General features: G+C 45.9%; 1 protein-coding gene across 2 annotated transcripts; it reads right to left on the bottom strand.

Annotated features, from left to right (window-relative positions):
- Window positions 1-1,693: 1,693 nt before the first annotated feature.
- On the bottom strand, window positions 1,694-22,567 carry CDK2 (cyclin dependent kinase 2). 2 transcript variants are annotated; one of them, XM_083490465.1, is made up of 7 exons: window positions 22,120-22,567; window positions 16,647-16,724; window positions 15,516-15,639; window positions 12,835-13,005; window positions 9,563-9,664; window positions 5,429-5,632; window positions 1,694-4,252 (listed from the first exon to the last, which is right to left on the bottom strand). In XM_083490465.1, exons 1-7 carry the CDS (start codon window positions 22,233-22,235, stop codon window positions 4,148-4,150), a joined length of 900 nt encoding a protein of 299 aa, XP_083346591.1. In that variant the 5' UTR covers window positions 22,236-22,567; the 3' UTR covers window positions 1,694-4,147. The 2 variants fall into 2 exon arrangements, with proteins under 2 accessions (XP_083346591.1, XP_083346592.1); XM_083490466.1 differs by lacking the exon at window positions 22,120-22,567 and adding an exon at window positions 21,792-21,926.
- Window positions 22,568-22,570: the final 3 nt, after the last annotated feature.

Raw genomic sequence — 22,570 nt, 5'->3', positions numbered from 1 at the left:
AACCAGTAGGAAGGTCTCCGATTCAGGAGGTTTCATAAACAACAAATAAGGTGACCTGACGGGGAGGAGCGCTCTGGCATCTCCAACCAGTTATAACCCGGGGCTTTAGTAGGCAGCGTCCAATCCGAGGGCCAGACATCCTCGGCGAGAAGCGGAGGATTGATTGACAAGCGCGTTGGTGGGCGTGGCCTCAACTTTTTTGGCCCAACCAGAGATTACGCTATCGGCGCCGGCCAGTGAGAAGCGAGCTGCCCTTTGAGCGGCAGTCTGAGGGGGAGCGGGGGGAGGGGGCACCTGGGAGCGTTGTGACCCTTGACCTCTGGAGGCGTGTAGTAGGGAGCAAGTCCCACTGGGCTCAATGGCAGCTGCTTCTAAGGGACATCCTCAGGCTTGCAGGGGGTTAGACTAGATGACTCTCAAGGGTGCCCAGGATTCTCAGGGACCACGTGGCCCTATTCCCTGTATTTCTTTTATTTCGTCTTGCAAAGCAACTACTGTACAGTGGTACCTCGGGTTAAGTACTTAATTCGTTCCAGAGGTCCGTTCTTAACCTGAAACTGTTCTTAACCTGAAGCACCACTTTAGCTAATGGGGCCTCCTGCTGCCGCTGCACAATTTCTGTTCTCATCCTGCAGCAAAGTTCTTAACCTGAAGCACTATTTCTGGGTTAGCGGAGTCTGTAACCTGAAGCATATGTAACCTGAAGCGTATTTAACCCGAGGTACCACTGTACTCTATTCCCAACTTAAAAATGGAAAGCATAATGCTGGTGGTCAACAAAAGAGGTTTAAAGACAAGTCAAATCTTTAAAAAATGTAGTATAAACACTGACAATTGGGAAACACTGGGCCTGCGAGCGCTCCAGATGGAGAACAGCCTTTACCAAAGGTGCCATGGGCTTTGAAGACACTCAAACTCAGGTCGAAACGTGCTAAGAGGAAGGCATGCTTAGCAAACCCTCTCTGTGTTCAACTCCCACCTGGAAACCTATGTCCCCACTGTGGAAGGACGTGTGGATCCAGAATTGGTCTCCAGTCACTTACGGACTTACTGTTAAAAATGTGTTCATGGAAGACAATCTTACTCGGCTATGTGTGATCGCCAAAGAAGAAGTAGTTTGGAAGAAGAAGTAAGATTGGATCTTAATCCCCAAGCTGCTTGTTGAGGCAAGAGGAAATCACCTGTTGGGTTTTCATGGAAGTATCTCACATACACATTGGTTGCAGAAAGACACAATTTCTTTGTGTGTCTGCTCATGTTCTGGATGAACCACAATGTAACTCTGCAACACCAGCACAACATACAGTGCTACCTCGGGTTAAGAACTTAATTCGTTCCCCGTACGGGCCACCAAAAAAGAAAGAAAAAAGAAAGAAAGAGAACTTAATTTGTTCTGGAGGTCTGTTCTTGACCTGAGGTACCACTTTAGCTAATGGGGTCTCCCGCCGCCGCGCAATTTCTGTTTTCATCCTCAAGCAAAGTTCTTAACCCGAGGTACTATTTCTGGGTTAGCGGAGTCTGTAACCTGAAGCATCTGTAACCCGAGGTACCACTGTACTAGATCCTGCAGTAGAGTGCAGGGCAGATAAACAGTCTAGACGTCTTTTGCCCCATTGGACTTAGGCAAGAATCCCCGGCTCACATGAGACCAACGACAAAACAGAAAAAATTTCTTCAAGAGGATAGTCGCATGTATAAAAATTACAGATATTTTAATGAGTTAAATGTACTAGTTCCACAATATTTTAGAAACATCTGTCTTGCAAAGAGCTACCAAGGAAAGGACAAAAATAGTTTTTTCCTTAAAAAAGTTTAATTACAAGGTGCTTAGACTAACAAGTTCTATACAAAACCAGAACTCTTTTTTAAAAACAACAACAGCCTTATAAATATATAAACATCTTCTAGTCCAAAAGATGAAGGGGAGGTGGAAGATAAAAGAAAAAAGTCTCAATTCTAAATATTGCATATGCATAGTGCTACGGTGAGGGGAACAAAACCCTTTCTACCTTGACATTTTCTGGATGGTGTATTGCTAGCATCTTAAAGTTATCCAGAGCTAGCATATTTTCAGCTTAATGGAACCGAAATGCCACACTTTCTCAATGAAGACCCATTCACGTCTGCCAGGTTAGCATGCTGTCTTTATACAGAATACAGTTGTTCATAGAGAGAATATATCTAAGAATAGTTAAAAGTAAGCCTTCATCTAGACCCAAAAAACCAGACACTTCATCCATGAATGAAGACTAGTTTATGGCTTATGATGAAGGGGTAACTCCCCTCCTTCAATATTCACTGAATTTGAATAGGCAATGTTACTTCACAAAGCACATTTTCTTGTAGAAAATGTGTATATCGATCCAACATACCTCTTAAGTTACAAAAAAGGATCGAAAACCTTACAGAAATAAGAAATGATCCCTTGCTTTACAGAAGTCTCACATTTTGGACCCATCACACTATTCATTGGTAAGTGGGATTTGCCGAAACAACTAGAAAAACACCTTTAAAGTTTACTATAGAGAAGGCAAAGAGACTTTGTTTAGATGATTCAAGTTATTGCAGCACCGGTGCACTGAGCAGGCTGTCTTTTGGGTTTCATAGTGAATCTTGCTTTCTGCAGGCAAGCTTTTATAACCAGCTCAATCCAGGTGACTGAGTGATCTCTACCAATTACACTAGTTCTAAAAGATTAGAATTCTAGTTCATCACATGTAATTCATAAGAAACTAATCAGGATTGAAAGTTTAGATTTCTGCCCATAGATTAAATGCTTGTCTGCACCTAAAATCACACCTATTCTTTGCATTTCACTGAAATAACCTGAGAGGTCTGAGTGCCTTCAAGGCATAGTAGCACAAAGATAGAGGTGTTGACATTTGCAGCTTGGAACAGTGCAGTTCACAAATAATAATTTCCTAACTGAAGGTAGGAGTTGCATTATTTTGGCTAAAATACAAGAGGGGAGAGGAGAAATAACTGCAATTTTATCCCTTTAATATTCTCACACCTGAACTTCAAAAAATTAACAAGCACTCGCACACAATTTTTGTTATCAATCTATTTTCACACGACACACTGCTTGAAGACAAAGCTACTTGGCAGATCCATTCCAGCTGAGGGCTTTGCTAGTTTACCAAAAATAAGTTTGAGCCCAAAGAGCAATGAACTGAAAGTTTCCCACCTTCTGTCATTAAATCGGCCACCCACCCACACAGATGGAAAGGCCTGTGACTCAGGGCCACAGACCAGAAAGGCATGTACAGGAGACAAGACAGTAAGATATTGTAAAGTGGATAGGGTAATGCCCATTGCCCCAATGAACATACAGTGGTCATATGGCTGGTTAGCAAGCTGTTCTTATGAGCTTTGACAGTCCAACTTCTTTTTCCAAGGGCTTCTTGTGGGCTTCAACCAGCAAGCATCACAAACCACGGTCCATCAGGAAAAGGCTACCAGACTTTTGACTGCTATCGCTGGTGCAATGAGGAATATCAGGTTCGCATATTGCAGGCATTGCCCAGCTCCTTAACAAAAGGAAATCTTCCTGCTTGTGAAAAGTGGATAGTTAAGTGCATAGTCCTCATTGAGGATCCCATCTGAAAGGAAATGGTGAGCACCTCTGCCGGCACCAGGAGGACTTTATCATGCAAGCACCAACCAATACCCATGATCCAAATCAGAAAGACGCCATCTCTGGCTGCTGGAAGCAAGGACCGCTCAAGCAAATGCACAGCTGACCTTTGCAGAGGAAGCTGGAATTGAGCGAGTCACGACAGTACAGAAGACGCTTTGTAAAAGTTACCAAGGGAAGAGAGACAGAAATCCTGGGGTTTTTTTAAAAAAAGGAATGACACTGTCGCCTCCTGAGCAATTAGACTTCCTGCGGCGGCTAGCTCTGGGGGCTTCTGCCTCTCTTCTCATGGAAAGTCAGTCTGGAGGCACCCTCCACACTCAGCTAGTACTTTAAAATAAACCCAGGAGTAAATATAAAACAACCCCAAAGGTGTGGGCTGGACCTCCAGTTTTCCATTCAGGGTGAAGTTGAGAAAAGTTTTTTCTAAGTGCAGGCACCTGGCGCAATCCAAGACGGGACGGGCTGCTGAGTTTGCCAGAGGGCAGGTTTGCTGGCTCCACTCTCCTCTCACAGGCGGAGGTGCGGCACGGCTTTTGTGACATCCCGGAAGAAGGGGTGGCTGAGCGCGGTCTTGGCCGAGATCCTCTTGTTGGGGTCGTAATGCAGCATTTGCTAAAGGCGAAAGAAGCAAGGAGTTAGCGGCACGCAGGCAGGGTGCCCAAGAACGGGCAGCCAACTCTCCTCGGTCCTGCACAGGAGACACATGATACAGTCTCTGTAGTGGGACACAGATGTTACCCCAGAAGCAAAAGCAGAGACTGAACTCAAAACAAAAACGGGACTGAGAACAGGGAGGTGGCGAAATATAGGAAGGGGGAGTTTGCGGCAACAAGAGCAAAATGTCAGAAAGCAGGGGTGAGGAACCTGGTTCCCTCCAGATGTTCTTGGACTACATTTCCCATCAGCCCCTGCTAGGATGTTATAGGTAAGGAGGTCCAGAAATAGACAGAGGTTAAGTATAAAGGCAGCTTTTCTTCCGTCGGTACCTAACACTGCTACATTTTAATCAGATACAGTATATACAACAGAGTGTGAGGTGCAAAGGTGAAAGCAGTGGGATGTGGAATATATTCTGGATGTGTCCTAAATTCAGAAAATGATGGGAGAATACTGGAAAACGAAGAAATAACGGGCTACACTTTACCCATGCACCCTCACATGTTGTTATTTGGAGATGTTAAAGATGTTGCTCTAATTGAGAATAGGGAATGAATACATCTCTTGACTGCTAAAATTTCTTGATTATTTGCCAAAATCAGAAGATAACGAGCGCACCACCCAGGAGATAATGGATAACCAAAATCTGAAACAGTTTAGGAACAAGCTAGCTCGCAAATATGGTGACAAGCAGAGAGAACAGGCAGAAGCCAATGTCTTCGTGGAAAAATTCAGTCTTCACTGGACATTTATCTGCTATATTTCTTTTGGTGTGGAAATCTGATTTTATATCGGGGGGGGGGGAGTGGTGTTTAAAGCAGATCCAAAGCCAGGACTGCCAATGCATCATTCTGAAGGCAATGGCAGGCATATGCCACTTCCTAAGGATTACTGGGCTTAAGCTCTGCAAGATATAGACACTTGCATGGGAATGCATACTCAAATCTCTCTAAAAAGCCAGAATTCCACTTATTGGACTTTACTCCAGGAAATGATCCATGACTGGGGGGGGGGCTGAAGACATGTACAGAGCAAATGCTCTCATCCCAGTGGTCTGGATATTTGCTAATGCTCATCACCCTTTCCCCCCTAAAGCTGTTGAGACTCTGTCCGCACTGCCTTGTAACTCACCGCTAGGAGTTTCCTGCCCTCCTCATCCAGAGGCGGCACTACTTTACTGAAGTCCTGTCGGGCCCACTTGGGAAAGCTGGATTTGTAGTCGGGCATAGAGGTGACACCTGGCCACACAGTCTCGTCCGGCGTGCCGAGGGTGCGGAAGATGCGGAAGAGCTGGTCGATTTCCGAGTCCCCAGGGAAGAGAGCTCTGTGGGTTATCTGTTGGGAGGAGGAATATAGTTCAGAATCCCGGTGCCATGAAACACCTTCCTTCCTTCTGCCAGCCACGCCTCCTTCTTCTCATGGCTGGCATAAAACTGTTGTGCTCAAGGGACTCAGCAGGGTGTAGTAATCAGGACTGGAGAGAAGCGAGTTCAAATCCCGACTCACCCATGAAGCTATTGGGCCAGACATTTACCTTTTACGGTGGGAGGACCTGTCACCCTGCAGTTCTCCCTGGACTACAGTTCCCAACATTTCTGGCCAGTGACTACACTGGCTGGGGCTGACGGGATCCAACATTCCCCCACCCGTTTTATGTAAATCACTCTTGAGCATTTCTCGGTAGTCATGCATGCCCTGTGGAACGCCCCCCCATCGGATGTCAAGGAAATAAACAACTATCTGACTTTCAGAAGACATCTGAAGGCAGCCCTATTCAGGGAAAGTTTTGAATGTTTGATGTCGTTTTGTATTTTAATTTGCTGGAAGCTGCCCAGAGTGGGAGGCTTAGACTGTAAATAATAAATTATTATTATTGCTATTATGAGAACGTCTACTGGAGGTATATCAGTTGCTGTAGTAAGTTAACTCCAAAGGTGAAGCAGCAGTAGCAAGAAACCTACAATCCTTTACCATTTATATTCATTTATGTGCAGGGAGGTTTTCTCAATTGTGCTTAGCCTCCCCTACAACCATAGGAAGAGTGCAGAGAATGAAAGAAAAAAACACTTGGGCTGTCGCTTGTTCAAGGCCACAAAAATAGAGCAGTTCCATGTCTAACCAGATTCTCTGCTGGACTACTGTGATGTGTTCTGTGTTGAGCTACTCATCAGAATGTATCAGAAGCTGCAGCTAATGCAGACTGCTGCTTCTCTATTAGTAAGAACAGACTCAAAGGGAGTATATAGCTCCAAGTCAGGCCTATCCGCACTAGCTTCCAATGTACTTCTGGACATTGCAAACTGGGTAAATAACCTTAAAGAAGTCTTAAACTGCCTGGGCCCTGTCTCTTCTCCCACGTATACTTCCCACTTTCTGAGATCAGCAGCCTTACATGGATCCTCAGCTATTAAGGTGAGATAAAAGTAATGCACAGAGTACAGCTTCCTTTGGGATGACCACTAATCTCTGAAACTAATCTCTGCCCAGGAAGGGCCACCTGGCACCTCCCTGCCTAACTCCACTGCAGGAACAGCAACACAGCTCAGTGCTTTGAGTGCAGAAGATTCTGGACTCGATTCTCTGCACCTCGCAGTTAAAAGGATCAGGGAAAAGATGACGGTTCCATCCAACACCCAGAGAGCAGCTGCCAGTCACATAAATAGTTTGACAGGTTGTAGCAAAAGGCCATTCTCAAACTCTTTAATTTCTTATTTCCTCAACATTCGATTATGCTGCTGCTACATTGATCTTTTCGGATATCCTGCAGAGTTCTAATCATACCTATCAATTGACTGAATGCTTATCACATTTTTTCACAGCGTATTTCTTTACATGAAACCCAAGTAACAGGTTTATTAAAAAAGCGATCTTTTAAGCTGTAACCTTTTTTATATAACTGCTTTGATCTGCTTTTCGTCTTCAAATTCCAACCTGCCACTTTTAGGTTCCATTTGGCTTTTTTAGTGCTGCCACTTGTACACAACTATTTTTCTTTGTTGCATTATTTACGTATTGTTATGTAAGCTTCATTTACCGGGCGGAAAAGCAGCTAGTAAACTGAAATGCATTTTTGATCCTGGTACTACTTACAAGGGCTAACAGCCTTGTAAGATGCTCAGACCAAGATTGCCAGGCGATCCAGACCACCTAAGACCAAGGAAAGATATCTGACCCAGAAAGCTCCCATGGGAATCGTTCCACAAGTCCCTCCCTCCATGACGCACAGCCCTCGGCATGAGCTGCGTGCAACACAGTTCTGCACTCATCTCCGGAGTACAAATGCTCAGCTGCCCCCACCCCACAGGAAAGGGAAGCATCGCCGCCTAGAGCAGTGCTGCCATCCTCAAAAGGTGAATCCACAACAGATCCCCTTTTGTTCCCGGCTGCCAGTTCTCTGGCAGTTTCTGCCCCAGGGAAAGGGGATGATGTTAGCGGTTGCTTGCCCCACAAGGTGCTGCCAAGTCAACTGATCCCATCAGCAGCTCTTCACAAGGCAAAAGGCAAGGAAGTGGGAAGCATTTGATCAGGGCTCTAGCCCTGCTCCAGAAAGGAACACGTGAGAGCTCACTTATGTGAGCACCCAAGCTGATGTCACACCAACAGCATTGAAACGGGGCTGGGACCAAGACTTTTGAAGAAACTAAGAGTTCCATGGGTGCAACTGATTATGTGGAAGGCAGAAATCCTTGCAATGTTTAAGCATCTGCGTGGAGATTGGGGGGTAGGTGGTAAACATGCGTCCATCAGCAGCATTTGAAATTATTGGGCTTGGGCAGTTGTACAGTGGTACCTCGGGTTAAGTACTTAATTCGTTCTGGAGGTTTGTTCTTAACCTGAAACTGTTCTTAACCTGAAGCACCACTTTAGCTAATGGGGCCTCCTGCTGCCGCCGGAGCATGATTTCTGTTCTCATCCTGAAGCAAATTCTTAACCCAAGGTATTATTTCTGGGTTAGCGGAACTGTAACCTGAAGCGTATGTAACCTGAAGCGTATGTAACCCGAAGTACCACTGTACTGGGACAAGAAGTGCACTGATCCAGACGGATGGAAGTAGGATACAATGGACACTTGGGTTGCGAACATGATCCGTGCAGGATGAACATTTGCAACCCGCAGCGGTGCGTCTGCGCACGCATGGGTTGCGATTTGGCGTGTCTGCGCATAGCGCGATTTAGCACTTCTGCGCACGCGCGACTGCCGAAACCCGGAAGTAACCTGTTCCGGTGCTTCCGGGTTTCGGCGATCCGCAACCCGAGAAAACACAACCTGAAGCGTCTGTAACCCGAGGTATGACCGTAATCTTTTCCTGCAGTTCCAGAACGCACTGTTCAGATCTGGAGAACGGGACAACAAAGCTGCGTTATACTGAAACCAAATCATTAGCTCTCCTCTTTGACAAACGTTGCTCTAGAGGAGGAGGCAGAGAATTGATCCCACCCCCAAATATATTGTTGGACTCCCAATTCTCAACAGTGCCAGCAAGGATGGTAGAAGTCAGGGCTGGTAGGAGCTGGCAACAGGCTTTTCCCAACTGATCTTGGGCTTCAGATGCCATAACCCCCTGCACTTGTAAACACATTTTGAACTGAGCATTGTAACTTTTAGAGGGTATGGTGGATGTGCTGAACTCGATGACATTTTGCTGCCTGCTGATACTTGGGATTCCAATACAGAAGTGAGATGAATTATCCCTCCCTATCCTATGAAACTATTTGCTCATGAACACTGGGAACTTTTGGTTATTCCAGAACTTTTCTGGCCCAGTTTATTTACAGTCTCCGCCTGTAGCATCCCTGAGCAATTTAGGGTCAAGAGATGCAGCCCACATAGTGGGGCAGGGCATCATCAGTTCTCCAATACTTTTTGCATCTATTACAGTGGTACCTCGGGTTACATACGCTTCAGGTTACAGACTCCGCTAACCCAGAAATAGTACCTCGGGTTAGGAACTTTGCTTCAGGATGAGAACAGAAATTGTGCTTCAGTGGCGCCGCGGCAGCGGGAGGCCCCATTAGCTAAAGTGGTGCTTCAGGTTAAGAACAGACCTCCAGAACGAATTAAGTACGTAACCAGAGGTACCTCCTTCTTTCCAGGACAGTGTGGCTTCACATCTTCTGCCTCTGCCTCCCCAAGAGAACTTGCTTCGGGCTTTCAGACCCTGGTCTGTATTCAAGATTCCCTGACTGCCCCTTCCAACCTTAGCACCAGCTGATGCCACGTTCACCACGCCCACCCCGCTTCATTCCCGGAAAAAAGGTACATACCATCTCTGCGAAGATGCAACCCAGACTCCATATGTCCACAGCTGTTGAGTAGTATTTGCAGCCAAGGAGAATTTCTGGAGCTCGGTACCAGAGGGTCACCACCTAGTGTAAAGCACAAAACACCCATAAACAATTCAGTGATGTTGTTTCCCCCTTTTTATACATACGTGCAATTAAATTACAAGGCATTGGCAGGAAGGAGTCCCAGTTTATTACAGATGCAACTCCAGCCCCTGTGAAGGAAGGTAAGATTAGCATTCAAAACAGGGACGCACACCAGCAACTCCTTCATAAGGAGGGCTGCCCTGAATGTGCACACCTAAAACAACTGGATAATCAAGAGGCTTGGATAAACATTCCCTCCACCAAGGTTTTTTCTGACGAAGAAAACACAGGGTCCAACAAACAGCAACCATGAGGCTTTCCAGTTATTAGAAAATCAGCTATACACGATGCTTTGACTTTAAAACACTCAGGAATTATTTTCAAAAGAGCAGCCCTTTCCCCAACCTATATTGTTGCTCACTGCAAATAACAATAGTATTATTAAGAATAATTTTATTTCTACCCCGCCCATCTGACTGGGTTGCCCCAGCCACTCTGGGTGGCTTCCAACAGATATAAGAACATAATAATGGTTGAAGGAGCTGGGTAAGTTTAGCCTGGGAAAAGAGGAGACATCGAGATAACAGCCATCTTCAAATATCTAAAGGGTTGTCATATGGAGGGTGGAGCAAGCTGGTTTGGGTTGGGGGTGTTTACTGAGTTGTTTATGTTTACATTATGTATTTTGCATTTTATATTGCGATTTTACATTGTAACTGCCCTGAGACCTGTGGGGATAGGGCAGTATACAAATTTAAGTATTATTTTTGTTAAATATTATTTTTTATTATTACACACTAAAAGACTTCCCTATACTGGGCTGCCTTCAGAAGTCTTCTGAAGGTTCTAGAGTTATTCATCTCCTTGACGTCTGATGGGAGGGTGTTCCACAGGGTGACTGCCACTACCGAGAAGGCCCTAATCATCCAAATTTTATTTAAAAGATAATCTGAAGAGAATTTTTTTGCAGGCAAGGGCAGTACAGTGGTACCTCAGGTTACAGACGCTTCAGGTTACCGACTCCGCTAACCCAGAAACAGTACCTCGGGTTAAGAACTTGGCTTCAGGATGAGAACAGAAATCACACGTTGGCGGCGGAAGGCCCCCCTAGCTAAAGTGTTACCTCAGGTTAAGAACGGACCTCCAGAACGAATTAAGTTCTTAACCCGAGGTACCACTGTAGCTCAGTGGCGGAGCACAAGCTGTGCAGACAAAATATCCCAGATTTAATCCTTGACATTTCCAAACAGGGCTGAGAATGACCCCTGACTAGAATCTTAACAGTCCACTGCCAGTCTGTGTAGCCTATACCAAAGAAGATAAAACTAATGGTCTGATGTGCTGTAGTGCAAATTCCCATGTTGCTCACAGAACCCCAGAGTGGCTGCAGAAACCAAGCCAGATGGGCAGGGTATGAATAATAACATTATTAAAATTATGATTATTATTACAGCTAGGGGAAATCCAAATCCCCAGACCAACCGTCTCTCTCGCACAAAGCAGGTACCAACTAAATAGGGAATTCTGGGCAACCATGTATCCTTAGATCATAGTAGTTAAACTAAAGCACTATTAATGTCCGCATTGCTTTGGTTTTTTACGGATTTATGCTCATAAGAAAGTCACAGCATCATTTTACATTTTGCAGGCTGCATCTCAATGACAGCTTTTCTAATACCATGCCCAAGAAATGCCCATTGCTTATTGAAGACCTATTTTACCGTGTTTATGTAGTGGTACATTTATTATTATTGTTATTATTGGTTGGTGAGAATCCTGCAGCTTGAGGCAGCTTTCTTTTGTCTCTCCTGGGGATTTCAATGTTTAGTATTGCTTTGCTTGCTGACTTCTTTATTGATGACTGATTTATGGCATTTCCATCCACTCCAACTGCATATATATCTGCTTTAATATGCCCACCGGTAGAAAAGCTGCGCATAAATAAATCATCAAACAACAGCATCCACTTTTCCATCTAAAAGTACAACAGAAACATCTGGCCACAATTTGAAAAATCTATAAATATACTTTAAAATACGGGAAACAGGGCAGACACAGAAAACCCAACAGTCAGTAAACAGGGAGCAGCAGCACGACACTAATATCACATCGTTAAGAAAGCCATGTAAACCAGTTTTCAGTGCCTGTAAGAAAACATGGGCCAGAAGACTCAGAGAAGGTCCTCTGCCCTGTACCCACAAACTGACACTTATGCCAACGTTAAAACACACAATAGGGTCTGTGATGTGGACTTGAACGATCAGGGCAATTTCTTATTGGAAAAGACGGTTCTTAAAGAGTATCCCGGCTCCAAGGCATTTAAAGCTTTAGAGCTCAAAAGCCTTTTGAATTGAGTGTGGATGCAAATTGATGGCCAGCAAAGAGGGTTTATGCGACCAAACCTACTGGCACCAGTTTGAGGTCGGGAACTGAATTTTTAAACAAATCAAGCTTCCAAACTGTCTTCAGGTGCAGCCAGGATGCATTTGATTTAAATCACGAGTCAGTATGACTTGATTTAAATCATATATTTTTTTACAGAAAGACTCATTTTGGCTGGTATAATCTTAATATTTACAACCAGAAGAAGATTTCTTTTTTGGAATAATAAATTTTCAGAGTAGTTTTCACAGTTATATCAAAAATTACTGATTTGGTTATACTATTAGAATTACATAGACCGATAATTATGAAATTATTGTGCGAGTTAAGTTCACTGTTTATATTTGGACAACTCTTCTGCTGTACCTTATTGGAAGGAGAAAAGAAATCATTTCCTTAATAACAATTTAAATAATTTATTTAACTAAAACAGCAACATTATAGCATATGTACCCATGTTTGTTAACTGGTGTGGTTACACTTTTTTTAAAAAAAATCCAAGTTAAATAATAAAAAAATCCCTTTTTTAAAAAAAACAAACAATTTTTGATTGTTATTATTTTTAAATCATTGAATTTTATCCACCCTGGGTGCAGCCCCATGTAATACTAACTAGTGATATGGAGCTTCCTGGACCATCAATTTGGGGGGAAATCTCTGGCAAGCCAATTTGTGCCATTACATTACATACTTGCAGCACCGGGACAATTATTTTCCCCAAAATCTGGGGAGTTGGGGGGGGGGAGAGAAAATCAATCAGAAACAAGCGAGCAACACACACTCACTTCGTGCGTGTAGGTTCGCACGGGCACGCCAAACGCCCGAGCAAGCCCAAAGTCGGCCAGTTTTATGGCTCCCTCTGCGTTGATGAGGAGGTTTTGCGGCTTCAGGTCGCGGTGCAGCACGCGGTGAGAGTGGCAGAAGGCGAGTCCCTGCAGCAACTGGAACAGGTAGCTCTAGGGGAAGAGAGACAGAAAGGATGAGAGACAAGAAAGCAGCCCTACAGAACCAACGGAAAGCTCGCTGTCAGGAGAACTGGCCTCAGCACCAGCAGCTGAGAGCTTAAAATGCTGGGAACCCATCCAAAGTTCCTTCTTGCTACTTGAACCTACGAGGTGTCGCCACTTAAGCTGAGTCAACAGCTCAAGCAGAGATGACCTAAATCCTCTCCCGTCATTAAAATTCATTTGATCTCGGCATTTTGGAAATGAATTTTAATGACGGGAGGGGACATCTCTGCTGCTGAGTCACCTGAACTGGCCACACCTAGAAAGTTTTAAGTAGGGAAAAGGGATTGGATTTGTCTGTGTTAAGTTTGCCACTGGAGCACCAACTTCTTTCAGCCTATTCACCGCTAAATATATGAATAAGTCGTGTATATAACCAGGCACATCTGTGCTGGAGTTGGAGACTTTATACTTATTTTGGAAGGCGTGTTGCCTCAAGCTTGAATCATTCTCTGTTTGATACACCATCCAAAAAATCCCCTACTCTGGGAAATTTGCTTAAGTCACATTAGTTGGTGTTACCTTGTATATATTGTAGGCCACTTGACTTTGAATGAAGATACAATTTAGTAGCTGTATGAAGTGTTGCAATCAAATTATCAGCCTGACAGTGGTGCTTCAGGTTACACACGCTTCAGGTTACAGACTCCGCTAACCCAGAAATAGTGCTTCGGTTAAGAACTTTGCTTCAGGATGAGAACAGAAATCATGCTCCGGCGGCGTGGCAGCAGCAGGAGGCCCCATTAGCTAAAGTGGTGCTTCAGTTTAAGAACAGTTTCAGGTTAAGTACGGACCTCCAGAACAAATTAAGTGCTTAACCCGAGGTACCACTGTACTTTTAGGTTGCCAGGTTTTTCTGTTCGCAACACAGGCAATCCTTGCTGCCACTTTTTGTCTCAGACCTGGCAGCTAAGGATTTACAACCCAGTTCAGCCCAGGAGAAAGGACTGCTATAAGATCCAACAGAACATTTCCCTTCCCAGCTGGCCTTGGGGCTCACATGGATCCTAGTGCATTTGCGATTACCGTGAATGGATGGAGAAGAGCAAATTGCTCCTCCACAGAATCCCTGCTTGCTGAAGTATGTAGAGTCTACACTATGGGTAGGCAAACTAAGGCCCGGGGGCCAGATCCGGCCCAATCGCCTTCTAAATCCAGCCTGCGGACAGTCCGGGAATCAGTGTGTTTTTACAGGAGTAGAATGTGCCCTTTTATTTAAAATGCATCTCTGGGTTATTTGTGGGGCATAGGAACTCGTTCTTTTTTCTTTTCTTCAAAACATAGTACGGCTCACAAGGTCTGAGGGACAGTGGACCAGCCCCCTGCTGAAAAAGTTTGCTGACCCCTGCTCTATGCAAACCAAGGACAAACCAGGGGGGACCACATCAAGTCCCGCCCCCACCCCTGTGGGCAGATTGTCTGCCCCAGTTCTTCTTTTGTTATAAGCCAAGTTGGCAGTTTTTTGTCATTTTAAAAACACAACACCGAAGGATAAAGTGTGAAAACAACATTAAACCATATAATCTGTACCCATGTCTATCACAGGTGGTGCAGTGGTCTAAAACACTTAGCCTCTGGGGCTTGCCGATCAGAAGGTTGGCGGTTCGAATCCCCATCATCATCATTTATTATTTATACCCCGCACATCTGGCTGAGTTTCCCCAGCCACTCTGGGCGGCTTCCAATCGAGTGTTAAAAACAACACAGCATTAAATATTAAAAACTTCCCTAAACAGATTCTTTTAAAGATAAGATAGCTACTTATTTCCTTCACATCTGAAGAGAGGGCGTTCCACAGGGCGGGTGCCACTACCGAGAAGGCCCTCTGCTCCCGTTGCTCTGCCCCAGCTCCTGCCAACCTAGCAGTTTGAAAGCACGCCAAAAAGTGCAAGTAGATAAATAGGTACTGCTGCGATGGGAAGGTAAACGGCGTTTCCGTGCACTCTGGTTTCCGTCACAGTGTCCCTTTGCACCAGAAGCGGTTTAGTCATGCTGGCCACATGACCCAGAAAGCTGTCTGTGGGCAAACGCTGGCTCCCTCGGCCTGAAAGTGAGATGAGCACCACAACCCCAGTCACCTTTGACTGGACTTAACCATCCAAAGGTCCTTTACCTTTATTTTACCCATTTCAATATGAAGACGCTACCCAACACTAGAGAGCTCCAAGATCTAGCCTTTATCCACACTGGTGCATTCCTTCTATGCATGCGCATACGAGACTCCCTGAACATGCCGGGAGTTTCCTCATTCGCTTCAACGCTGGCCTTGTGCACACATTCCACTGCAGACACAAAGCCGCCCTCAAAAAAGGAACAGGGCGAACCTGCGAGTGCAGGAGCACAACATCGGCGCTTCTGCACTAATCTGGGCATTAGCGAAAACCAACGTCGCCAGTGTATTCACCGTGTGTGAGCATACGTGTTTCATAGCCCAGCAGCCCTGCCCTCCTCCTAGTCACCTTGGTAAGGGGCAACTCTACGCCACTGATCGCAGACGAAGAATCCATGAACTTCTTGAGGTCCTGGTGTAGGAACTCAAAGACCAGGTAGAGCTTGTTCTCGGTGTGGATCACATCAAGCAACCTGGAGAGTCGGGGAAGGAAGAGATAAGGAATCTGATAAGGAAGCAGTAATGAGAAGGCATTTTTTTGGCCAGGAATAATGCAACACCCTTAAACCTTAATAATAATAATAATAATTTATCAGTTATACTCCGCCCATCTGGCTGGGTTTACCTAGCCACTCTGGGTGGCTCCGAACAAAATATTAATAACACGATAAAACATTAAAAACTTCCCTAAGCAGGGCTGCCTTCAGATGTCTTCCAAAAGTCAGATAGTTGTTTATTTCCTTGACAACTGATGGGAGGGCATTCCACAGGGAGGGTGCCATGACCAAGAAGGCCCTCTGAGCTGGACCTCAGTGTCCCGGTAGAATGATGGGGGTGGAGACGCTCCTTCAGGTATACTGGACTGAAGCCATTTAGGCTTTTAAAGGTCAGCACCAACACTTTGAATTGGGCTCGGAAACGTACTAGGAGCCAATGGAGGTCTTTCAGGACCGGTGTTATATGGTCTTGGCGGCCACTCCCAGTCACCAGTCTAGCTGCCACATTCTGGATTAGTTGCAGTTTCTGGGTCACCTTCAAAGGTAGCCCCACGTAGAGCGCGTTGCAGTAGTCCATGCGGGAGATAACTAGAGCATGCACCACTCTGGCGAGACAGTCTGTGGGCAGGTGGGGTCTCAGCCTGTGTACCAGATGGAGCTGGCAGACAGCTGCCCTGGACATAGAACTGACCTGTGCCTCCATAGACAGCTGTGAGTCCAAAATGACTCCCAGGCTGCACGCCTCAAAGATTTATAGAAACAGAAACACTGGGGAGTGGTAGCTCTGCGCAGTTTGACTGTTTATTATGTAATCTTCTTTGAAGCGTCCTCTGATAGTTGCTACCAGATACTGGTTAGAATGGGCAGTTAGGAGGGCACCTCCAAGGAGTGTTGTATCCTTAATAAATTGCCTGGAACTGAAGACATTCTACTCACTCCTTCCCAAAGCACAGATCTCAGCCAACTTCCTTCCACATACTTACTTGACAATGTTAGGGTGGTTCAGCTCCTTTAGCAGGGAGATCTCCCGGATGGCTGTACTCGGGACGCCTTCAGTCTCCCTGCAAACAAAGAGGGGAAACAAGGTGAGAAGGTGCTATAGAGTGGAAGTAGCCGTGTCAGTGACCCACTGAAATGACACAATAAGATGCTCCCTCAATGCGGCAAACTGGGCATCAAAAACTTGTGGGTGAAAGGATTTTCCACTGTGGACGTTTATCCAGCAAAGGCACATCGTCTAATCAGTTTGCACACGGAAGCCCAAACAACATTGCACTGGGCCTTCCCCTGTATCTAGCCTAGCTGATTAACCTTAAATCATATAAAACCAGTTCCTGGAATGTGCAGCGATGCCACGGGCTGAACTGTTTTTGATGGTGGTGCTACATACCCAGACTAACTCACTTTGCCAAATACCTTGGTTTTTGAACAGCTTAGTTCCCGAACATTTTGGCTCCCGGACGTCGCAAACCTGGAAGTGAATGTTCCACTCGCGAACTATTTTTGGAACCTGAACGTCCGAGGCTTCTGATTGGCTGCAAGGACTTTCTGCAGCCAATCAGAAGCTGCAACTTGGTTTTTGAATGTTCTGGAAGTCAAATGGACTCCTGGAACGGATTCTTCCAAGGTACGATTGTAGTATAGAAGAGTTTGAAAGGGGGGGGGGATTGCCCTAAATAAGTTAAAAGCAGGGCAGGCAAACTGTCACCATGTTAGAACAGGGGTACAGAACTCTGGATATTGCCAGCAGGCTAAACAGGCACAGGTTTCAACCTCCACCTAGTGTTGTATGGGGAACCCCGTAGCACATCCAATCTCGCTTGGTTTGCCCTCACCACCACTCAGATAACTGGCAGCGACAGCCGGCCTCCCTTGCTGATGGGACAATCAGGAGTGTGCTTTAAGGCTCCCAATTCTGAACTGGCAAGCTGCATTTTCACCTGCCCGGCACCTGATTTCGCATGTGCATGGCAGGTGGGCATGCCATGAACTGCAGGTAATTTGCACGTTAAGTCAGCAATGCAGGAAGAGTTCTACCTGACCAACTGGACAGCCAAGAGTTCTGGCAATGCTATGCTCAAACAGCATTTTCCTGTCCCTGAAAACCATGAGGCAGGGGTTTAGAAATCATGAGATCAGAATGCTGAAAAATGGCAGCAACTGCGCACATTCCATGTTCTCCTTGGGGAGAAAGATACCTTAAAAGTAGGGACAGGGGTGGGGGATAATAATATGCACAAAGTGTTCTGTATATGGCACACTGCCTCAGTTTACCAAGTAGCTACAGTATCCCCATCAATGTCTAAAATAAAAAATATATGCTCATTATACTGTTAACAGTGCCCTCAAGCACTGGGAAACTCTTTCCAAAGGCACAGCTCAAGCGGCACATTTTCAAATATGCAATTAATGCAGCTAATTAATCTATTAGCAACATCAATAAAATAATCATTGCTTCTGGCCTACCATACAAAAGGGAAAGGAACGCAGCGCAAGTCAAGTTGATCTATTTCGTTAGGTCAACCTCTTTCGGAATCAACAATTCAACTGCCAGGGATCATGTTTGGCTGCAAGGCTGCTCATAAGCCATAGGGACTGGCCTTCTCCCTTTCTAGAGCAGGGAAACAAACCCTAAGCAAGAGACCAAGAACAAACCCTAGCTCCCAGCCACGGCTTATTTGGGAAGAAACGCAGTGCGCATACACACTGATTCACACAATGCTAAAAGTCGGCTGCTTCCTTTGTCGGCTTGCTTCTGTGCTCTAGGAAGCGAAGTGCAAAACAGGGGACATTTGAGTTGTGTGTACCAGTATGCAGTAGGTCTTTAAACCGGGCATGTCCAAAGTCCGTTTCAGGGGCCTAATCCAGCCCACCGGTCGGTTTAATCTGGCCCCTGTGGCAGTTTATTCCCTGGGGTAAGATCCTAAAAAAAACACCTCTACAGCTTTAACCCTAAAAATCGCTCAACTACCTCAATCTTAAAAATAGCTGAACAACTGTGGTAAAATCATAAAAAGCTGAACAACTTCAATTCTAAAAAAAGGTCAACAACTTTGGCTGGCCCTTCACTTCATCAAATATGGCCCTCTTTGAAAAAAGTTTGGACACCAAAGCTTTAAACTATGGTTTGCTGTTAGCTTTTCTGAGTGAATGTCATAGAGGCTCCATTGAGCTCCATAGAACTCAGCCAGATTCATGGCTCAGTTTCAGATCCTACCGTGAATGAAAGGTGAACATCAGGCATAACACAATGTACCTCTAAAAATGTCAAACCACAGTCATTGCTAGGCACATGAGAAGCCTGCACCCATTTTTTTAAAATTAACCATTGCGGTTAGCTGTCCACATAGCTATTTACATCAGTTTGCCATTGATTCCAGGAACTTCAGGCCTTGCTTTTCAAGAACAACTTAAAGCTTGTTTTTCCCACCTGATGGCCTTAGCATTAAACAGTCAGTAGGCTGTTGGGCAAGGGCTGGGAAAATCCAGAGCATGAATTCAGCTAAGTTCACTGGGCGACAAGCCTAATCTTCTGAAAAGTTGTCGTGAGAATTAATTAGGAAGAAGAAACAAGGATGTCAACGTGGTGCTTCTTCAGAGTAAGGTTGGGATATAAATGTATCACAGTCAACGTTCACTATGTTTTAAACCCCCAAGTAACAGTAATATAAATAGTTGACCCTACAACACGATCCTAAACGTGACTACTCGAGAGGATGTCCCCTTGAGTTCAACAGAAATAGCTCAAGGGTGGCTATAGGATTGTAGATCTAGGGTAATTCATTCCAATCCAGTACATTGGGCACTGTATAAACACAGAGTAGCAAGACTGCTCAGGGACGCGGGTGGCACTGTGGGTTAAATCACAGAGCCTAGGACTAGCTGATCAGAAGGTTGGCAGTTCGAATCCCCACGACAGGGTGAGCTGCCATTGCTTGGTCCCTGCTCTTGCCAACCTAGCAGTTCGAAAGCACGTCAAAGTGCAAGTAGATAAATAAATACCACTCCAGTGGGAAGGTAAACGGCGTTTCCGTGCGCTGCTCTGGTTCGCCAGAAGCGGCTTAGTCATGCTGGCCACATGACCCGGAAGCTGTACGCCGGCTCCCTCGGCCAATAAAGCGAGATGAGCGCCCCAACCCCAGAGTCGGCCACGACTGGACCTATCAAGACTGCTCAGTTTACATTAAACCCACAATAGTGGGGAAGGGAGTAGGTTTTGCCACTCATGTAAAGTCATACTTTGCCAGCAGCACATCCTGAACCAAGAACCTATTGCCTGCCTTAAGATATAGGAGGATTAGTGTTCAAAATTTGCCTGGCGCCAAGAGCATTTTGCATCTGGCTATCAGCCACTTGAAACCATGTGAAGATGCCTGGGTGTCAGGATGACGCCCGACATCTCCACCATCTGGAGGTGTGTGCCTGACGATCCTTGGATCTTGACGGGTTTTCCCACACTGGCAACACACCCTGTAGAATTCCGTAAATATTTCATCTGCACAATCAGAATGAAGTTCAGGAACCAAAAACTCTTATACTGAAAAATATGACTTCCGAGCCGCCTGGCCCCAGAAATGGCAACTAGGCATTCTGTCTGGGCGACTGCAACCCTGGTTTAAGGAGCCATTTAGCTTACACGTCTGAATTTCTAACATTAATGAGGATAAATAAAAAAATTCCTTCCAGTAGCACCTTAAAGACCAACTAAGTTAGTTCTTGGTATGAGCTTTCGTGTGCATGCACACTTCTTCACGCACACGAAAGCTCATACCAAGAACTAACTTAGTTGGTCTTTAAGGTGCTACTGGAAGGAATTTTTTTATTTTGACTATGGCAGACCAACACGGCTACCTATCTGTAACTGGATTAATGAGGATAGGCTGTGGTCACAGAAAATACATCACTTTGCCCATGCTCAGAGACACTCTCCTCTCCAGCCTGGAAGAATTAATCCCAACCACTGATTAAGAATATGAGAGCAGGAGAAAAGTCCTGCTTGATCGGGTCAAAGACCCATCTAACCCTACATTTTTTCCTCACAGTGGCCCATGGGAAGCCTGTAAGCAAGGCCCGAGTACAACCTTCCCACTGCGCTTGCGACTCCCAGCAAACAGCATTCAGGGGAAATTCAGGGTTCTCTTCCAGCCCAGATTCTCCTGGACTGCTCATTTCGAAAGCAGCACAATCAATACGAGGCCCCAACGCCACTACGAAAGAAATCTAGAAACAAAATGAGGGGCTCCCTTCCCTGTCAAGAAGACACACACTATACATTTAAGGTGCATGACGTTTCCCAAAGAATGGGAGAACTATAGTTTGCTAAAGGTGCTGGAAACTGCATGCCTGTGGAGGGGAAACTACAGTTCCTATTGTTCTTTAGGGAAATCATATATGTGTTGATTATTCTTTAAATTTATGGTGTGTATAAATCGCCCTGAGGATCCCATGGGCATAGCCAGCAAGGATTTTTCGGGGGGAGGGGGGAGTTGTTGAGCTTTTTGGGGGAGATTACCCAAAAAGTTGATCATAGGTTAAAAAAAATCCCACCAAATAGAGCACAATTACTGGGGGCAGGCTTCTGCTGGGGAGGCTGGAGCTCAGTTAATTTGGTACTGTATTTTTAAAGTTTTTCAATAATTTTGGAGGATGGGGGGCAGCTGCCCTCTGCCTTCCCCCTTGGCTACGCCTATGGAAGGTCCCATCCCGACAATTCGATTAGAACTTAAAATGTGTGCAAAATAAGCCCGGTGGCCTTTTGCAATGCAGTAACTGGCCATAACAAACATTTTAGCATCGCTTAGTAAATTAACGCCTGCAAGGGAGCCATTCAGATCCGTATGAGCAGAATCGTACTTCTCAATAAGTTGCAATTCAGAAGTTTCATACGAAACTTGAGAGAGAGGGAGGGAGGGAGGGAAAATTGTGTACTCAAAATAAGTCCAGCACCCTGAACCGGAGTAACTGGGCATTGCAGCCAAGCAGAACCACGACTTGAGGGCAACCCCCCCCCCAACAGAAGAGCAGGTACTACGAGCCCCCCCCCGAAAGAGAGGCTAAGAGAGCGGGAGGGGAGGGGAACGGCTCTCTCCCGCTCCGCCTCGCGTAGTAGGTCGGCCCTAAACATATACCGAATCCGCGCACAAGGGAAGTTCTGTTCTCCGTCCGCGAAGTTACAGGAAGGAGGGAGGGCCGCGAACTTCTTCCCAAGTCCCCTTGCTCGCCACCCACCCATTCAAAAGAGAAAATCCCGGCTCCTCCTCCTCCTCATGCAAAGAGAGGAGCAGATTCGTCTGCAGATTCTTTCCAGCGCCTTCAAGAAGCAGCAAAGGGGTTGGGTTTTTTTTTTTTTTTGCTGCCAGGCCACTCAGCGTTTCTTTCTTAGAAATTGGGTTTTGTTTTTGGGGTGGTTTTTTTTTTTGGAGTGGGGGTGTCGGGCGAGGAATTATTTGCACTCACGTGTCCAGGCGGATTTTCTTAAGCGCCACCACCTCCCCGGTGACTTTGTTCTTCGCTTTGTAGACCACGCCGTAGGTGCCCTCGCCGATCTTCTCCACCTTCTGGAAGTTCTCCATGGGAGGAGGGTTTGGCTGGGGTAGATCCCAGCTTGCCTCTCCGTAGAGCGCAGGGAGATCGGGGCAGGCAGGAAGGAAGGAAAGAAGGAAGGAAGGGGCAAGTAGTTAGCGAGATCCAGGCGGGGCACTTCCCTGATCAGCGGCCGCGCAGTTGGAGAAGGCTGCAACCTCCCCGCGCGTTCAACGCCGCGCAAAATGGAACGTTGTGTATCTTTTTTCCCCCGGCGGTTGGCCGCGCTCCTGCGTTCTCTTTCCCGCGCGCGAAGCCGAGCAACTTGGCAACAATGCGAGCGCTTCCCGTTCCACGGCTCCTCCTCCGCCTCCCAGTCTGCTTC

Source organism: Podarcis liolepis (assembly GCF_965112155.1).
Source record: "Podarcis liolepis genome assembly, chromosome: 2".
Taxonomy (NCBI): domain Eukaryota; kingdom Metazoa; phylum Chordata; class Lepidosauria; order Squamata; family Lacertidae; genus Podarcis; species Podarcis liolepis.
The sequence above is the reverse complement of the archived record's forward strand: the minus strand, read 5'-3'. Positions and strand labels throughout refer to the sequence as shown.